This window comes from Fistularia commersonii, chromosome 16, assembly GCF_037954325.1.
Source record: "Fistularia commersonii isolate RoL2024-O1a breed Wild chromosome 16, RoL_Fcom_v1.0, whole genome shotgun sequence".
In the NCBI taxonomy this organism is placed as follows: domain Eukaryota; kingdom Metazoa; phylum Chordata; class Actinopteri; order Syngnathiformes; family Fistulariidae; genus Fistularia; species Fistularia commersonii.
In genome coordinates this window covers 15,681,181-15,697,736 of record NC_141299.1, presented here as the reverse complement: position 1 = coordinate 15,697,736, position 16,556 = coordinate 15,681,181, and the positions used below count along the sequence as shown (strand labels likewise).

General features: G+C 40.2%; 1 protein-coding gene across 1 annotated transcript; it reads right to left on the bottom strand.

Moving 5' to 3' along the window:
• Positions 1–29: 29 nt before the first annotated feature.
• On the bottom strand, positions 30–9,350 carry gipc3 (GIPC PDZ domain containing family, member 3). Its single transcript, XM_086162128.1, has 6 exons — positions 9,078–9,350; positions 6,306–6,491; positions 4,045–4,225; positions 1,719–1,828; positions 953–1,034; positions 30–190 (listed from the first exon to the last, which is right to left on the bottom strand). Exons 1-6 carry the CDS (start codon positions 9,348–9,350, stop codon positions 39–41), a joined length of 984 nt encoding a protein of 327 aa, XP_086018254.1. The 3' UTR covers positions 30–38.
• Between the last annotated feature and the right edge of the window lie 7,206 nt (positions 9,351–16,556).

The window sequence follows — 16,556 nt, the reverse complement described above, 5'->3', positions numbered from 1 at the left end:
AACTGCGTTAGTACCATAAATGATGACAATTTAATCACTTAGATCCGGCCGTTCTTGACGTCTCCATTAGCTCCCCAGACGTCAAACAAAAATACATCAGGAAAGGCAAAGTCTCCCAAAACCAAGTCCAAGGCCTCTGCAAAGTCATCGGGATTCTTCTTGTCTTTACCCGCCTCGACGATAGTGGTTGCTACGGAGAGAAAACGTGTAAAAGTTACATTCTTTTTCCATAAAGGTGAACCGTGACTGACCACGAATGGACTATGATCACAAAGTGAGGGACAATTTTTCACGTTGGATCAATTTTCATCCATTCAGGGAGGCTCGCATTTTGCAACGATGAACACCATGTCATCAACATATGAGTTTACACACAGGAACGTGTGACCGACTATGAAATTGTACTATTTTGCCATACTTGGATGAATTTTGCTTCTAGATTAAACTTTGTCAAAACCCCAATGATTGATCTGGGATCTATTCTCAGGGGGGTAAGAAGGTCACTCGCTAAAATGTTGACATTTGTCTGTTTTGCACACCAAAATAGTGTAGTACATCAAAAACAGCTCTTTGGAGACTGAAACTCATTATCCAGGAAAAGTTCTCATCAGCAAAACATATGTCTGTGCGTCACTCAGTTTGAGACTTGAGTTTACATCGATCCATTATACCTACATAAATAGTATAGTATGCCAAGAACAGCTCTTTGGGGACTGAAAGCCGTCATGTTTGATATGTTCTCATTAAAGGGGGTTATTTTTCCATTCAAGACTCGAATTTATCTCATGGTAAAAGGCAGACGGGATCACGAACCCCAATTCCCTTTGATAACTAAATCTGGCTCTTTCCCCCCCAAAAAAGCCATTTGTCATTGTGTCGCTCACATTCAACGCAAATTTATTGCTACGGCTAGATGCTAGTGGCGTTAGCGCTGGCGGAGCGTCGTACCCACCCAGCTCCAAATCTCTGATCCCCATGTAGCTCTCCAACAAGTCATCCACTTTCATCGTGGCCATTTCTTCAAACTCGTTCTGCTGGGAAAGACGACAATAAAACACAAAAAGAACCTGAGGCCAAACATCGCAAGGCAAAACAGAGCATTTTTAGCTGTAAATTAAAGGACAGGTGGAGGGTTTTGGGTTATTTTGAGGAGGGGTTGCATGGCTCACAACACTTGCAAGGTTGGAAGCGGCGACATTGTTTCTTGCAAATCAGACACGATGGCATTATTTTTTTCCGCATTTCACGTATTCGTTTATTGGCTAAATCTTTCTTTGCCACCAAATCGGTCAATGTGCATAAGGTCCTAACGCTACAGCCATGAAGAGGTCATTTTGATGTTTTATGCCTACCAATAACTAATAACTAATTATGATCCGTTGAGAATTACTTTCTAATTTTTGGTGATTTCACTTCGGTTCTATACATTCAACTCCATTTAGAAAAATGCGAGTGAGTTGCTTACTATCGCTCTATCTATAAATCTCAACCTCCAAACTTTTTGCTTGTGTGTTTTCCAAACATCTTGAGCCAACACACAGGGACAAAGAATTTATGGTTTTCGATTTATGGGGGAAACAGAAGCAAAGCTGAAATTGTTGATAAGGAATGATGTAATAACCACTCAAGTAAAAAAAAAAGGAAATAAAAACATATTTATGTACTATAAACATCCGACTCTTAAGACGCCTTTGTCCCGTCGAGTGTGAGAAACTTACCACCTCCTGAACCGTGGCGGCGCCCTTGGAACGGAGCCGAAGCGTCTCCCTCCCATTCACAATCTTGCCCTCGTTGGATTTGGGTGCTTTGGTCCTCATGCCGATCATGTCTGAAATATTTTGTATACAATTCTGAAAATGAAGTCGCAACTGCAGTTTCCTTTGCGTTGTCGAGCAATCGGGCAAGAGCGGGTCATTTCTAACAAATGGTTATATTTTTTGAAAAGCTAGAAAATCCTTATGCTGACTCCTTTTAAGACAAAATCAATAGGTGTTATAGGACTGGGTGAAATATTCATTTATATCAGTGCATCGAGCCAAATGGCGGTGATTCGTTAGCATGGTTCAAACATAAATACGCCTGTTCGGACACCAACTGTCATTTCGGTCTTTGATTCATTCGTGATGTACGCCGTTTATTCTGCAATACGGGTTATGGCGGGAGGGGCGGAGCTTGGGTCTATGCCAACTGTGATTGGCCGAGAGGCGGTGTTCCCCCTGGAACGATCACGGGGCCACATCTAAAGACAAATTCGCTCTCACTTCCCCAAGTCGTCTGCGCAGTTTAGGGTCTTCGATGACGCTCGAGAAGGTTTTTTGGGGCGGAAAACGCATACGACCACCAGGGAACCTCCTTGCTGCCGATACTCCAGCAATCTGATTCGACTGCTTTGGAAGGCACTCGTGTTGTCCAGTCGGCGATGTGTTTGTGTCTTCGCATTTGGCAACCGAAGTTGGCATTTGTTCTGAAGGGTTTGCCTTTCCGATTGGACAGAAGGGATAGTTTACTGCTCAGAAAAATAAAGGGAACACTTAAACAACACAATGTTGCTCCATTGTTACTTGGATCAGCCTGGAGTGTGTAATGTTGCATGTGAATCCAAATCCAGACCTCCATGAGTTGATACATTTGATTTCCATTGATAATTTTTATGTGATTTTGTGGTCGGCACATTCAACTATGTATTTGTTAAGCATATTTCATTCATTCAGATCTTAATTTGTTCTCTTTATTATTATTGAGCGGTGTATATCAAGTGACAGAGTCAGCAGCAAATTATTCAAGAACAGCATTATGGTGTGAGTAGAATAAGTTGACAATTTAAGCAGAATAAAATTGAAGCTGTCCTAAAATAAAAAATACCAAGCTGAGATCACTTTACAAACGGGTGGGGTTTTAACTTTGATTGCAAGCCAACGGATTGTTATGATGAAATGTTTAAATAGATTGTTTTGAGCTTTTGTACAATACATCGTTTACCGTAACTGGCAGGATAGGATTTCACCAGGTTCCTGCATTCCGCCCGTAATGTTTTAACTAAAACATTAGATGATATGATACCAGTGTGTTTGGACACACTGTGTTAAAGACAGGATGTGAATCAGGAAATCCCGATCTGATAAACTGAATTCCTGAAGTGTCGATTATTTACGTTTTAGGATTTCGCATTAACTTCCATCCGTGTGATGGAGCCAAGTGAGCAAATGAAGCTTTCAATGTACTACTTTGTAATGTTTATGGCAAATATTAGTACCTCATAATTCATGGATTTTACACTTTCAATTAACTTTACCATCACATAAAAGCCATTTATATTTTATCTATTTTTAATTGTTAATGAGATTTGTTCATATATTAGAAAAGCTGTAATAGATTTTTTTTTTTGTCATTTTTTTTCTGTAAATGAAAACCGTGACTGACCACATGTAAATGTCACAAATATAATTATTGAAACTTTTTCGGTTTGTATTGGTTTGTATTATATTAGATAATGTTTAAGAAACACAAACACTGCAATCCATTATGAATTAATGAACTCACAAAGTATAAACCAGTGTTTATTTCTAATTGAGATTTTTTTTTCACCATATTTGAAGAACGCTTCTTTATTGGTTAAAAAGATTTTTATTCATATTTTATGAAGACTTTGAATTAATGGCACTGACATGACTTGAACTCTCAACATGCGATATGTCAAGAAAAATGTGTGTCAGATGTCACCATGGTAACAGGGGGCAGTTGATGTTCTATAATCTCTTGTATACAAATGCATGAAATCTCTAAATGCAGTTCATGACAAATATTTTCCGTTTTTGTTTGTGTGCAGGTTTTTTTTATCCGAGCGCTCCGGTTGAGCTTTTCATTTCCAAACTTTATTTATTTCAAGTCCATGCAGAGTTCTAAAAGGTTTCTAGACCAGCGATACATGCGATAAATTCCATTAATCTATAACCGGTTGTTTTGAAATATAACATTTACCCATTAGTGTCTAATTCCTGTATTTTACCTGCGTCCATATGTTAAAAAGCGTGCATTCCGACTTACCGAAGGCCTTCTTGGGTCCGACCAGGCGCAGCGTGAAAGGTAAACCTCTCGGCTGTTCTTTCAGCATCTTGGCCACCTCGTAGTGCCTGCACCCCACGATGCTCTGGTCATTGATGGCCTCGATGTGGTCGCCGACACACACCGTTTTCAGTTGATCTATGGTGCTGCTTTCCTTAATCCTCTGGGCGAGACATATTAAAAGTCACCAGACGGATGGGGCTTTCCAAGACACTTTAATCACCATCAGCATCGTCATCATCATTCTTCTCCCGCTGCTTATCCACCGACAGCGGACAGGTCAAACCGGAGAGCTGTGCTTCTACCTGGGGGAACTTAAAGCATTCACAGGGCAGAAGGGATATATAATCCCCCCTCCAAGTGTGTTCAGTGTCACACTAGCCTCCCGCCGAGCCTGTGACAGCTCTAATGGATGGAAACCAGAAGGGATCTTTATTGGGTGCCAGAACCGCCTCCTCGTCCGACTCCTTTCAAAGTTAGTGCTCTTCGCCGTCCGAACCCCGGACCGTCCGAACCCCATTTATTTCCCAGGCTAAAAACAAGCCACCCTGCAGAGAAATCTCATTTTAGCTGCCTGTATCCGAGACATGGTTCCTCCTCCTCGTGACCCAAAGTTGAAGCGAGAGATGGAACCAGACGGAGATCGATTACCGGGCAAATACGATGGACTCCGCATCGACCCCCGGCTCACGCTCCGCCCTGACCTCGCATGGAAACAACACACTGGAACTCCATTACTTCTGCAGGAGCTCCCTTCCAACCAAGGGGTGGCAATCTGACCATAACATCGGCCCCTGGCCCAGAAGCGCTGACGCTCATCCCACCCAAACTCTGGTGTTCCCTTGATTTTTATTCATAAACTTCCAAAATTCATCTTAATTCAGAGGTAAAACAACCACTCCAGAGAGAGAACAGGGACTCAGTGAACTCTTAACTTTACCTAATATCAATATTACCCTTAACGTAAACCGATTGGACCATGTCAATGATGTAAATCCCACCATCAAACTCACGGCTCACGGGCCAAATGTGGTCCACCAGAGCATCTTAAAAGGTCTGATTGTCTGAAAATTAATAAGTCAATCACCTGGATTGGTCTTAAACTAGATTTTCCACAATTCATACGGATCATGTTACCCACGCGGTGACGGCATCCCGCCATTAGATCGCAGTGCATCCACATCAACGCCATTTTCAACAAGTGGAATTGAGAAATACAAATGATCTTTGAATATTCAGGAAGATGTTTGTTCTTCAAGGAGTAAAAACGCTGTATCTTTTGTGTTATGAGGCAGCGTCGGTTGTCAAAGAGTGCAATGTACGTCGGCATTTTGACACCAAACACAGGGCTAAGTATGCTAAAGTTAGCCTTTTGGAAAAACAACAAATTGTCCAAGAATTAAAAGCCAAACGACGATGGCAGCAGAATGTGTTCACGAAAGCCGCACCCAAAAACAATGAAAGTTAGCTTTGTAGCAGAGCAACTGGTAAAAATAATTGTTTTTATATCTATGCAAATGTATAGGTATACATATGAGTCATAAATTCAGAGTTATTTAACATTTAGGCATAGTAACATTTATTTTACATCACATTTGGTGACATTTAGTTACATTGCTACTGTTACCGTTATATGTGGCCCTTTATTGGTGAAAATGGGTTCAACACCCCTGATATAAATTGTATTTCGAAGTATTTATGGCCTTGTCATGTAACATGTTGTTTATGTTGATGCTGTGGTTATCAAGAGATTGTTTTAATGCAATATGACACCATGATGGGGCATCATGTCATTGTCAAATGGATGTTGAAAATGATTACTTTGTGATTAGAGACCCGTTTTATTTATGTTTATATCAATATATGAATGTATTTGTGCAATATGAAACAAAGAATCAGTCCAATGCGGAGGATCGGTCATGATCGGTCCCCTAAACCGAGCCGCCCCGCAGAGAAATCTCATTTTAGCTGCCTGTATCCCAGACATGGTTCCTCCTCCTCGTGACCCAAAGTTCAAGCGAGAGATGGAACAGACGGAGATCGGTTCTCGCAGAAATACTCGCATCACGATGGACTCCACACCGACCCCTGGTTCACGCTCCGCCCTACCTTTACATGTAAACAACACACTGGAAATCCATTACTTCTGCAGGACCTCTCTTCCAACCATAACAACCAATAGCTTCCAACCATAGCTTCACATTTTCCCACGATGAAACCGATTGTTGTCCGAGATTATTCACCTTAATGAATGCATATCCCGCTCCGTTGTCCGTGATGGTGAGGCCCAGGGCGTCCTCGGTCTTGGTCACCTCCACCTCTTTGGTCTCCCCTCGGACGTGGGCAAAGATAAAGTCTTCCAGTCCGATCTGGCCGCCCAGCAGCTTCTGCATGTCCACTTTGTGGGAGTTGAGGGTGCAGAACAGGATCTGAGACGGAGAAACGGGAAACACTATGAATACCTATGTGAGTATAACACCCACAGCAAAAACAATTACTTTCCATTTTCACTAATCTATATTACAATGTGACGATTGATACTTGACTTATTGTTTTTAAAGGTTTACGGATGTAAGCGTCTATCGACAATGATATTGTTATGTTGTCCTTTTCTAAAAGGGATCAGCCGAGAGGAAAAGAAGACATGATTAAGGTAAGTTGGTTGGTTTGTAAGGTTTGGTGCAAATTAGTTTTACACAATTGTAAACCAATTGTATAATAAATATTAAAAAAGCATGACTTAATTTGTGTAAATATTGCTTTAAAGGTATATGTCATTCCTGTGTACATTTCTGAGGTCGCTATCACCAAAATATTTATTGCCAAATAAAGAAATGAGTATTTCTTGAATCTGCAGTGTATAGTTTGAACAGCAGGGGGTGCCAGAGACAAATAAATTAAGGCTTGTCTGGTCAAAAGAAATTCATGAAATATTTCCACGTTTATTTAAGGCTGTAATAATAATAATAATAATAATACACTTTGTGACCAAAAACTAAATCTAATTTGAATGCAATTTTACATTTACAATAATAATAACAATAATAATAATAATAATAATCATTATTATTATTATTATTATCATTACAATTATTATAATGGTTGTTTTTATTATTATTATTATTATTATTATTATCATTGTTGTTGTTGTTGTTGTTGTTGTTGTTGATATTATTATGGTGATGATAACAACAATAATAATAATAATAAAAATACACTTTGTGACCAAAAACTAAATCTAATTTGAATTCAATTTTACATTTAAAATAATAATAACAATAATAATAAGGATTATTATGGTGATAATAATAATAATAATAATAATAATACACTCTGTGACCAAAAACTAAATCCAATTTGAATGCAATTTACATTACATTAATAGAAAATGAAGATAACCTGAGTAATCTGTTATCTGTCTTGGAGAAAATGCTGCTTCCCTTGGCACACACTGACTGTAAGTCCAAGGTCACGCAGTCATATACTGTAGCTCCGCTGCAAATATGTGCAGCTACCACTGCTTCTCAGTAGAGAGGAGGTCAAGGAAACTGTTATTCTGCTCACTATCAATAAATAGTTACCTAACATTCTGCTAAAGAAATCCATCTGTCAAGTCTGACTGAAGTTCAAGGTTCTGAAGACCTTGGAGGAAGTCGAGTCCTGCTCAAGTTATGAAAGTTTCCCAACTCTATCGCACGCAGTGATGTGTTGCGCGTGGTTTGACGGGAGACGTTCTCCTTTTTTAATTGGAAAACACGCGCGAATATTTTAAAGCCGGTGACGAGGATATACATATATGTTTTTAAATGAGGGGAGTTAAGCATACGTGGTGGATGAGTTCATCTCCTGCCATTTAAGTCCTTCATAATATGAGCTGGAAATACTATCTTAGTGCCCTTCATGATAGTTTATTATTTTTTGATAAAATCGGTTAATTTTTTGATACTATGGAATACTCTAATAACTTCCATTTTTAATATAGCTGGAGTGCAAATTGATTTATAAATAGTTTTCTGGTGAAACTGTTTTTTTAGCTATGTATTCCACTTGTTACAAACCAAACCAAGTGCTCGATCGTGCTACAAGAAACCTTCAATGTGGATTCCCTTTTTTTTTATTGGCTTATAAAAGACTGCGAGCGTGTCGGTATGAATAAAATGTAAATAAGGGTGAGTGCAGACACTGGCATGTTATTTTAACTAATGTTAACCAATGGTCTCCTTTGGTTAGTTCCTGTAGAACTACTTAGAAAAGATTCATCATGAAACATTTTTGCACAGCCTTATTTTACCGAAATATGTCATTTAATAACTCTATTCAGTATATTTTCTCTTGTTACACCTGTTCCACATTTGAAGAATTTGCACACCACTTTGGAAAAATGTCTGACCTTTCACCCAATGATCATCTTTCTGATTTCCACTCCGACTGTAAAGCAATTCAAGCCTTCTTATCGCCACATGAAAACATCAAGCGGGAAAGATATGAGCGTAGCGTTGACTGGCCGTGATCCAATCCTTTCTAATCACTCCCTCGCTATCGTGAAAGCTAAAATCGCACATTGCTCAGCTTGATGTTCATCGTTTTTCGATAAATTAACTTTATTTCCACTGAATCAGCCTTAACATTAGGTAAATCAAGAAGTTACATCATTCGACGCATTGATTGACTGAAGCAAAGCACAAATTATTCTCTGTATTGCACTTTCGGCGCGTTAATGTCGCTGAACTTCAAGCTCGTGTCACTTCAATGCGATGTTTCCTGGCGGCGATTTATTAAAAATGAGGCGGTGTCTGGTCAAAATGTATCGTGAGGCTCATGTAGACATACTCGAACCCTCGCAGACGTTAGTGAGCTCAAATGATCTTCGGCAGCGCATCATGGAAACCTGCCCGAGGAAACCTAATACCAACGTAGCTGGGCTGTGGGACCTGACATGCAAAGCAATTGCACATTTTTTCATAAATAAATGTGAACATGCAGTTGCACGTAGAATTAGGAATTGTTTGTCATACCTCCGAGGGAGAAATGTTAAAAACTTCAGCAATCTTGGCATACAGCTCCTTGACATTAGTGAATCCGTGGATGCGGCCGGTCGGGCTTCCGTGAGCCAGCTGGGTGTGGAAAATAAGCCGAGGCCTCGGGTATTCTGGTGGCCCCGGCGGCGGCGGGGAAGGAGGGGGAAGCGGCGGCGCGGTGGGCTCCGCGCACCCCTGATTCTGGCTTTTCTGGTCTTTCGAAGCCTCTGCCAAGGAGTCCTGCGGGCTCATGGTCTCACCGTTCTGCATCTGGTTCAGACTCATAGGAATCCCGTTTGCGTACCGCACCGGCACGGAGAGCAAAACCGTCCTCGCTACTTTTAAGCCGACCGACTGTTCAAACAACCGGCCATCCAAAGCTGTGGGATGAGGAGCGCAGATAAATTAGTGATGAGAATAGCATTGTAATCGTAGCTGGAAGAGGCCAACCAGACCTGGCCAGGTAGAAACACAACACCCTTTGAGTCAATAATTGTATGTGTTACACCTGAGCCTTTGGCAGCTCATAAATAGAAGTCAAACAAAACATATGAAGCCTAAAAAAATTATGAGATTTAAACTCTAATCCCTGATATCGGCCTTCCAGACACGCCAGGGATGGCTGAGCTTCACCGCGTCACTATTTCTCTCCGTGCTACATTTGCAAATGAAATGCTAACTTCATCTGCAAATTTAAGATAAGATAAAGTTTATTGATCCCCGTAGGGGAAATTCCTTGTCACAGCAGCACGACAGTTATAATGTCAAAAAAAGGAACTAAAGATGAATATGAATATTAAAAGAAAGGCAGAAGACGGAAGACAAAGAAAATCCACCAATAAATAGACAGCAGACAACGACAACAACAACAACGATAGGGACACAGTGAGGGTGAAAATTACAATATAAAACGACAATATAAATAGAGTGACAAAAATAAACAGCAATGAATAAAATAAATAAAAATAGGCAGAATGCGTGTGGACAGGGACAAACAAGGATAAGAGAGACAGCAGAGTTGGGACATGACGGGAATGGTTGAGGTGGAGAACGGGGTCGGGTAGTGAGATTGTGGAATCGTGGAAAAAGCACAGTTGTGTGCCGTCCGGACTGATGTTGTCCGGTCTGATGGCCGCCGGCACAAAGGAGCGTCCGAAGCGTTCGGTTCTGTGGGATGAAGGAGCTGCACATCAGCCACAGCTCGTGGTGCAGGGGGGCGGGAAGGATTGTCCAGGGTAGCTCCCGGTTTGTCCAAAAACCTCCACACCGCCACCGATTGGAAACGGTCCGGGTTCAGTCCCACCGCCGAGCGGGTTTTCCTCACTATCCTGTTGAGCTTGTTGATCTCAGCTGTCATGGCGCCGCCCAACCAGCACACTGTACCGAAGAAGAGTGCGCTGGCTAGCATAGCCTGATAGAAGGTCTACGGAAGCCAAACAAGTCTCCTCAGGAAGAACATCTTGCTTTGACCCTTCCTGTGGGGAGCATCAGTGGTATAACATTTTACATATTGGTTAAAACCAGTGATGTGCGGTGAGGTTCAAGAGCGCATTTAAAAAAAACGTTATTATCTCTTACCTTTACTCAAAAATGAAATCCATGCGCAGCTCTCTCTGAAGAAAAGCATCGATAACTTGCTTGTAGAAGTCTTCCTTATCTTTCGTCAGTTTTAAAAGTCTCTCTGTCTCAATGGAAATCACTGCCAGCGAAGACAGTCGTCCTTGATCGGTCCTGATCCAACTGTATGTTTTGAGTCTTTTCAATGCTAAGAATTAGCTCTCCACCGATGCTATCGTAGCCGGAACGGTGACTACCAGCTGGAGTAACTTTGTCGCCTCAGGAACAGTTTGAATGAGATCCTTCTGGGCCAAAAAGTTGAGAAGCTGCCCAGGAGATTTACATTCATCCCTCACCGTTTGTGAGCCATACAGCCCGATGTGATCGGCAAAAAAATAACTGGATGGCTGCACTTGACTTGCTAACCGTTTACTGTAGCTTGCTATTGCTAATTCTATTATTCTGTTGTAAGAAGGATCCCTGGGATCAGCGGCGCCCCCTACCATGAGGCACCGTCACTGCGTGCCTCACTTACTGTCTCTGCGCAGTCGTTTTATGATTACAAGAAACACATTACAGTTGTTGACGAAAAACATTAGACACATCAGCTAAACTATGGAAATTTAGGTCATATATTAAAAGTGTTTTTTAATAGTGACATCCACAGAGACAGCAATACGGTCTCAGTGCATAGCATGCTAGCACAGTTAGCAGAATCCATAGTGGGCTCAGCTGATTGCCGTGTCACCGCACATCTTTTCTTCATATTTGAACAGTAAAAGTGATTTTTTTTTTTTCAGCGATTTTGAAAAAAAATAAATAAAAATGGTGAAGTTAAGTGGAGAATAACTTTATAGAAGAAATCACTGAATAAATATAACCATTTAATTTATTTTTTCATTTTGCATTATTTTTTATTTCCAGGTGAGGCCCGGCCTCCCCTGCCTCCACTGACTGCACGTCACTGGTTAAAACAGTGTTCCAATGCACAGGGTAAAGTGATATTTGGGCAGGGAACAAGCTACCACCTCTCCTGGCCTGACTCGGTGTCGCGGTGTTTAATCCTGGTTGATAACCTGACCTTTTTGACACCCCCCCCCCCCCCCCCCATACATGCCAATAAGAACATGTTGCAGCCACATTGGTCCCAACTGATACTTTAACGAAAACGGTATCGACGGTAGATTTTTAATTTCTCCTGTGAAGTAAAATAATAATCAATCTAATGATTATATGTGAATAACCACTGTGTTTGTGTCGAGAGATGGAGGCTTAGACGCCTTTAAGACTTAAGAGTTTTTATTGTAATTTTACAAGACTAGCAACATTTTGTGGGGACTCCTCGATAGAGGCGCGCATAAGAAAGTGGCACAATGTTTTAAAATAGACAAAATATGTACAGTCGAATAAAAATAGTTGATAACAGCATAAAAATAGGTTAAAAAAGGGGAGTGTTGTGGATAAAGTGCAGACTGAGAGCAAGTTTAAAAATGATGATTCATATTAATCTGCATATTTCATTTGAAATCTCAAAACAGTTTTTTGAGTAAGACTGAATATGATGGTATTTCTCTTAACATGTCTAATATGAAGGTCAGTTTTGTCAGATTTACCGTTGTTAAAAATGTAATCAAAACATTCCCATGTGACTTTTGTTTCCCCATTTGCATCAGTTTCTTTTCCTCAAGATACAAAAAAAGGCTATACTGGTGGAAATTCCAAAAATACCAGCTGCAAATGTGTCACCAGCAATGCCATTCCATTGTGATTCTAATGAGACAGAGATTCTTACCCAGCTGGATCCATTGTATGCATTTTTGCATGAAAAGGCTGGTAACATGCGAAAAAACTGTGGTCAATCACATTGCTGCTGGAAATGATAAAGGTGTATCTGACATTTCTTTTTTGTTTGTTTTATTTTTCAGTACTTTTTCCTTGTAAGTCCAATTTTACATCATGCTGACATATACATACATATATACATACATACAATAGCAATGCTAAAGAGTTGTTCAAGTTTAATTCAGCTTTCTTTATTCTAGACCAACTCCAAACAGCAGGGAAACTTTTATTCATTCCAGGTTCAGATGTTGCTTTTTTCATTCATTACAACACCACCAGTGACCATGAGAAAGCATTTATTGCCAAAAGTAAGAATAAAAACCCCTTCAGAGGCATCAAACTTGACTAATTTGACTGACAGACAATGAGACAATGGGATGTAAAAGCTCAACCAATAATGTCAAGCAGATCGAACGATGCATAACCTGGATTTGCTACAAGCCGGCTTGTAATTCAATATCCCAGACTTGGGTATTCGAAGGCCTGGGTCTAAAAATGACCAAGAATCGATGATTACCCTTATTTACCGACTGAGCTTCAGAAAACTGCAATCTTCCCAAAGCAATGTGCACATCATCAGCGTGACGAATACCGATCTCAGAAAGTAAAGCAACCTTCGTCTCTTTCCAATACACAGGGGGGGTTTAATGGTACACAAAAGGCAAATGGGATGTCGACTCACCAGTCCGCAGCTTCAGGATTTACAGCAGGGCCACTGGGATGTGATTCAAACTAGGAAGGGTTTTATGGGGGAGGTGAGAAAGAGAGTGATGAGGACTGAAGAGGGGTAGTTATGAAATTTTTTGGATGAGCAATTGGGAGCCATTGAGAAGATGCTTAAAGTTCAGCTGTGTGACTTACAAAATGGTGAGAATTGTTTCCGATGACACGACATGGAGAAGCCCGAACGGCATCAAAAGACAGAAGGTGATGGTAAGGGAACGCCAAAGCTCTCCATGGGCCGCGTTATCTTCTGATTGGTATCAGTCTGGTAACCGGCCAAGAGAAAAGGCTCTGACATAGAAATCCATTGTAGTCTTCTCATAGTGGACGATGGACCACAGATGGAGGTTGTGTAAAAAGATTTTTGAGATGGTCTAATATGGTCTTGTCACTTGGGGGCAGCTTTTACTGTAAAGGCTGGTAGATTGGTGTCATACTAAATGAGATTAAGAGCAGCAGGGATGAAAGTGCGATGGGACTTTAGATTATCCGATAGCTTACAAACAGTAACAGTAGTTAACCAACCATTGTAGTTTGTTATGGTGTTTCACAAAGACTAGTACGCAACAGATGCCATACATGTGATTCCAGTTAACCGTAACCTCTGAGATAAGAAGAGCGAATCAAAAATAACCAGCGTCTGACGGGGTAGTGAGAATAGATGCCATCATACCATGCTACAACTCCTGGGACTCCATAAGATGAGTCAAGTTTGAGGATGACGCCACTCCACCATGCGGTTTGAGCAACTTTTTATTGTTAAATTTCTTATTTGGTTTTCTTTTCACAGGTTAAAAGGAAGTCATTCCAGAGATAGTACAGATAAGCAATCACGGATAACATCCGGAGGAATTATTGGCAATCCAGGTAATTTCTTGATCTACTGTGCTCATCCATCGCCGTAATACTTATAAATATTTATTATTTGCATATGTGTTACTTATCTAGATATGCTGATAATCAACAGGCCGAATTTGATTGGAACGGACCTTTACCTTCAGAGATTAATGAACGCAAAACAAAAGAAAGCCTGCAAGGTTAATTGGCAAAACGGCTATTTAAAGTGTCCCTGAAAATAAGAGGCGTAACATACATCTTTTTATTTATTTTCGGTAATTCCGAAAGCATCTACCGAATATATTTGAGTTTAACATTCGAGACGTCAGAGATGCAAATGTTTGCAGAATCAACAGTTGTCACACATGTTTGCCATAACATTATGTTTTTTCAGACTCATTTTGCTTTTTTGCTTGAACAAATATTGACCTTTTGGGAATTGCGGTTTACTTTTAGTGCAATGTATGAATGAAAGTGACAGAAGGAACTATTGTTGGTGGCAACTTAAGGTATTAGATTAGTCTGCTATTAGATAACGTAATGTAATCGTGCTTTGCATTATACTTCACGCATATCATCAAAGATTGCAATTACAATGATCTTCTCCTTGTTGCAGCATGTTCCCCTTGTAAAATGAGTATACATCACTTTTGTTTTTAGGCCACCTAAATTCAAAGTTCAGAGGTTATCGTCTTTATCCTGTGCCATGCTGTTACTCAATCCAGTTGTACTTCTGGGAAAACATAAAAGTCAACGCTTGCCTATTTTGCCTCCACGCCCTGTCATTATATTTTTGAAGTATGATTTCCTCTGCTATCTGCTGTGTTTCCTGGCAGAGCAGACGGAAGGGAAGACCGGGGGCTGTCATCAGACGGATTGTGTGACGGTGGTGCGTTGGCTGCGCCATGTGACAATACTGCCTCTTCTGTTCGTGGTAGCGCCCAAGCAGCCAGTTATAAAATATGCTGATCGGATTTCTTACTTTTCAATCTTTACACTGCAAATTTATCGAGAGTTTTTGCGTTGAAATGTTTTTTGGAAGGTTTAAATCAGTGTTGCAATCGGTACATTTAAATTACCTGTATTCGTTCTAACGTGTACGCTCTCTCATATCACCTTTCGAGCATTGCATGCATTCCACGAAATAAGAAAAGCATTTATTTACCACGGAGAGCCTTCAGAACAAATTATCAACAGCCGCTAAGCATGAAATTATTTTTCATCCTACTCTTTTCTGGAATTAGCGCCCACGTTGCTTTTCCCATGAACTATCTAATTCATATCATTATAGCAGGTTATTTAATCTCCCATTGCAACTCCATTTCGATCACATGCATTTGTTAACAATCCACGTTTTCAGAAGGACAGCCAAAGGATCCTCAGGATTTGTCCAAGGTCACTACATTGCCTGTTTTTTTTCATAACTGCATTGTCATAATTATGGCATTCAAATAAAAATATTTAATAAGTAATATACAAACAAAGTATTTCATTTTAACATTTTTGCCCTCTGGAAGAGTGACCTATTCAATTTGGAAAAACAGTGATTGATTAATTCTGCTCTGATTAGATGGACAAGCAAAAAGGCTATCATTATTTACTTATTTGGAAACAATGACTTTGCCTTTTGTAATATTCCTTTTTTTATGTTCTATCAACTTTGGTAAACCACTCATCCATTATTGTTTTCCTTTAAATATGTGACCTCAAACCATTTTGGATTTTATTCAAATGTATATTGTCATCTGATTAATAATAACAATATCAGGCCGACTGCGACAAATAATTCCGGTGGGAATACCATCAGAATACTATTGCGATGGCACAAAAGTTAATATGCAGCCGGCATTGAAGTCAATCTACTTACAATGACACGAGAGGTTTATTGTTAACGGCACCACACAAATTATATTTTCATGAGTGCATGAAAATATGATATTTTAAAATGGATTTAATCACACGTTTTAAAAATCCGTGGATGCACATGATAAAGTGCGGGGGTCAGTCCCGATTTGACTCAAGGACATCTGTTTACTCAGATAATAAGACGAATGCTTCCTGCAGCAAGAAACTTAGATAACCCAAACCACTTGGATATAAGCGTGGTGTATATGTTTTTACTGTATAACGTCTCTGCAACATATCAGTGTTTTATTTCATAGAAGGTAGTCAAATCATAACTTGACTATTGTTCAGAAATGGCTGATAGATAAACTTTGGCCTCTTGGCCTTGGGATTGCTGATTGTAACATGGGTGTGTGACTTTACCATTTGTTGCTACAGTCGATGCCTTTTCTTTGCTCGTGAAGTGTGTGTGGGGGTTAAACTCACCCTTTATTAGGATTGGTGTTGTTTCAGGGTGAATAGATGTGAGAATAAAAGCAAGATTACCATCAGCTCTCTTTAAGAAGGCCTCAATTGTCATTCATGACCATCAAGTTTTACTGTCTCATCGTGAGACCGCATGTTACTCCATCAGAACAAACCATCCACAACTTCTCACGAGATTCTTGCTTT

Bases quoted from the DNA above. Each gene is read 5' to 3' on its own strand.
- gipc3 (XM_086162128.1), bottom strand. From the start codon at position 9,350: ATGCAGAACGGTGAGACCATGAGCCCGCAGGACTCCTTGGCAGAGGCT. The intron at 4,226-6,305 runs GTGAATAATCTC...TGTCTCGCCCAG, and splicing joins CGGGATATGCATTCATTAAG to AGGATTAAGGAAAGCAGCAC. The intron at 1,829-4,044 runs GTAAGTCGGAAT...AAAATATTTCAG, and splicing joins CGGACCCAAGAAGGCCTTCG to ACATGATCGGCATGAGGACC.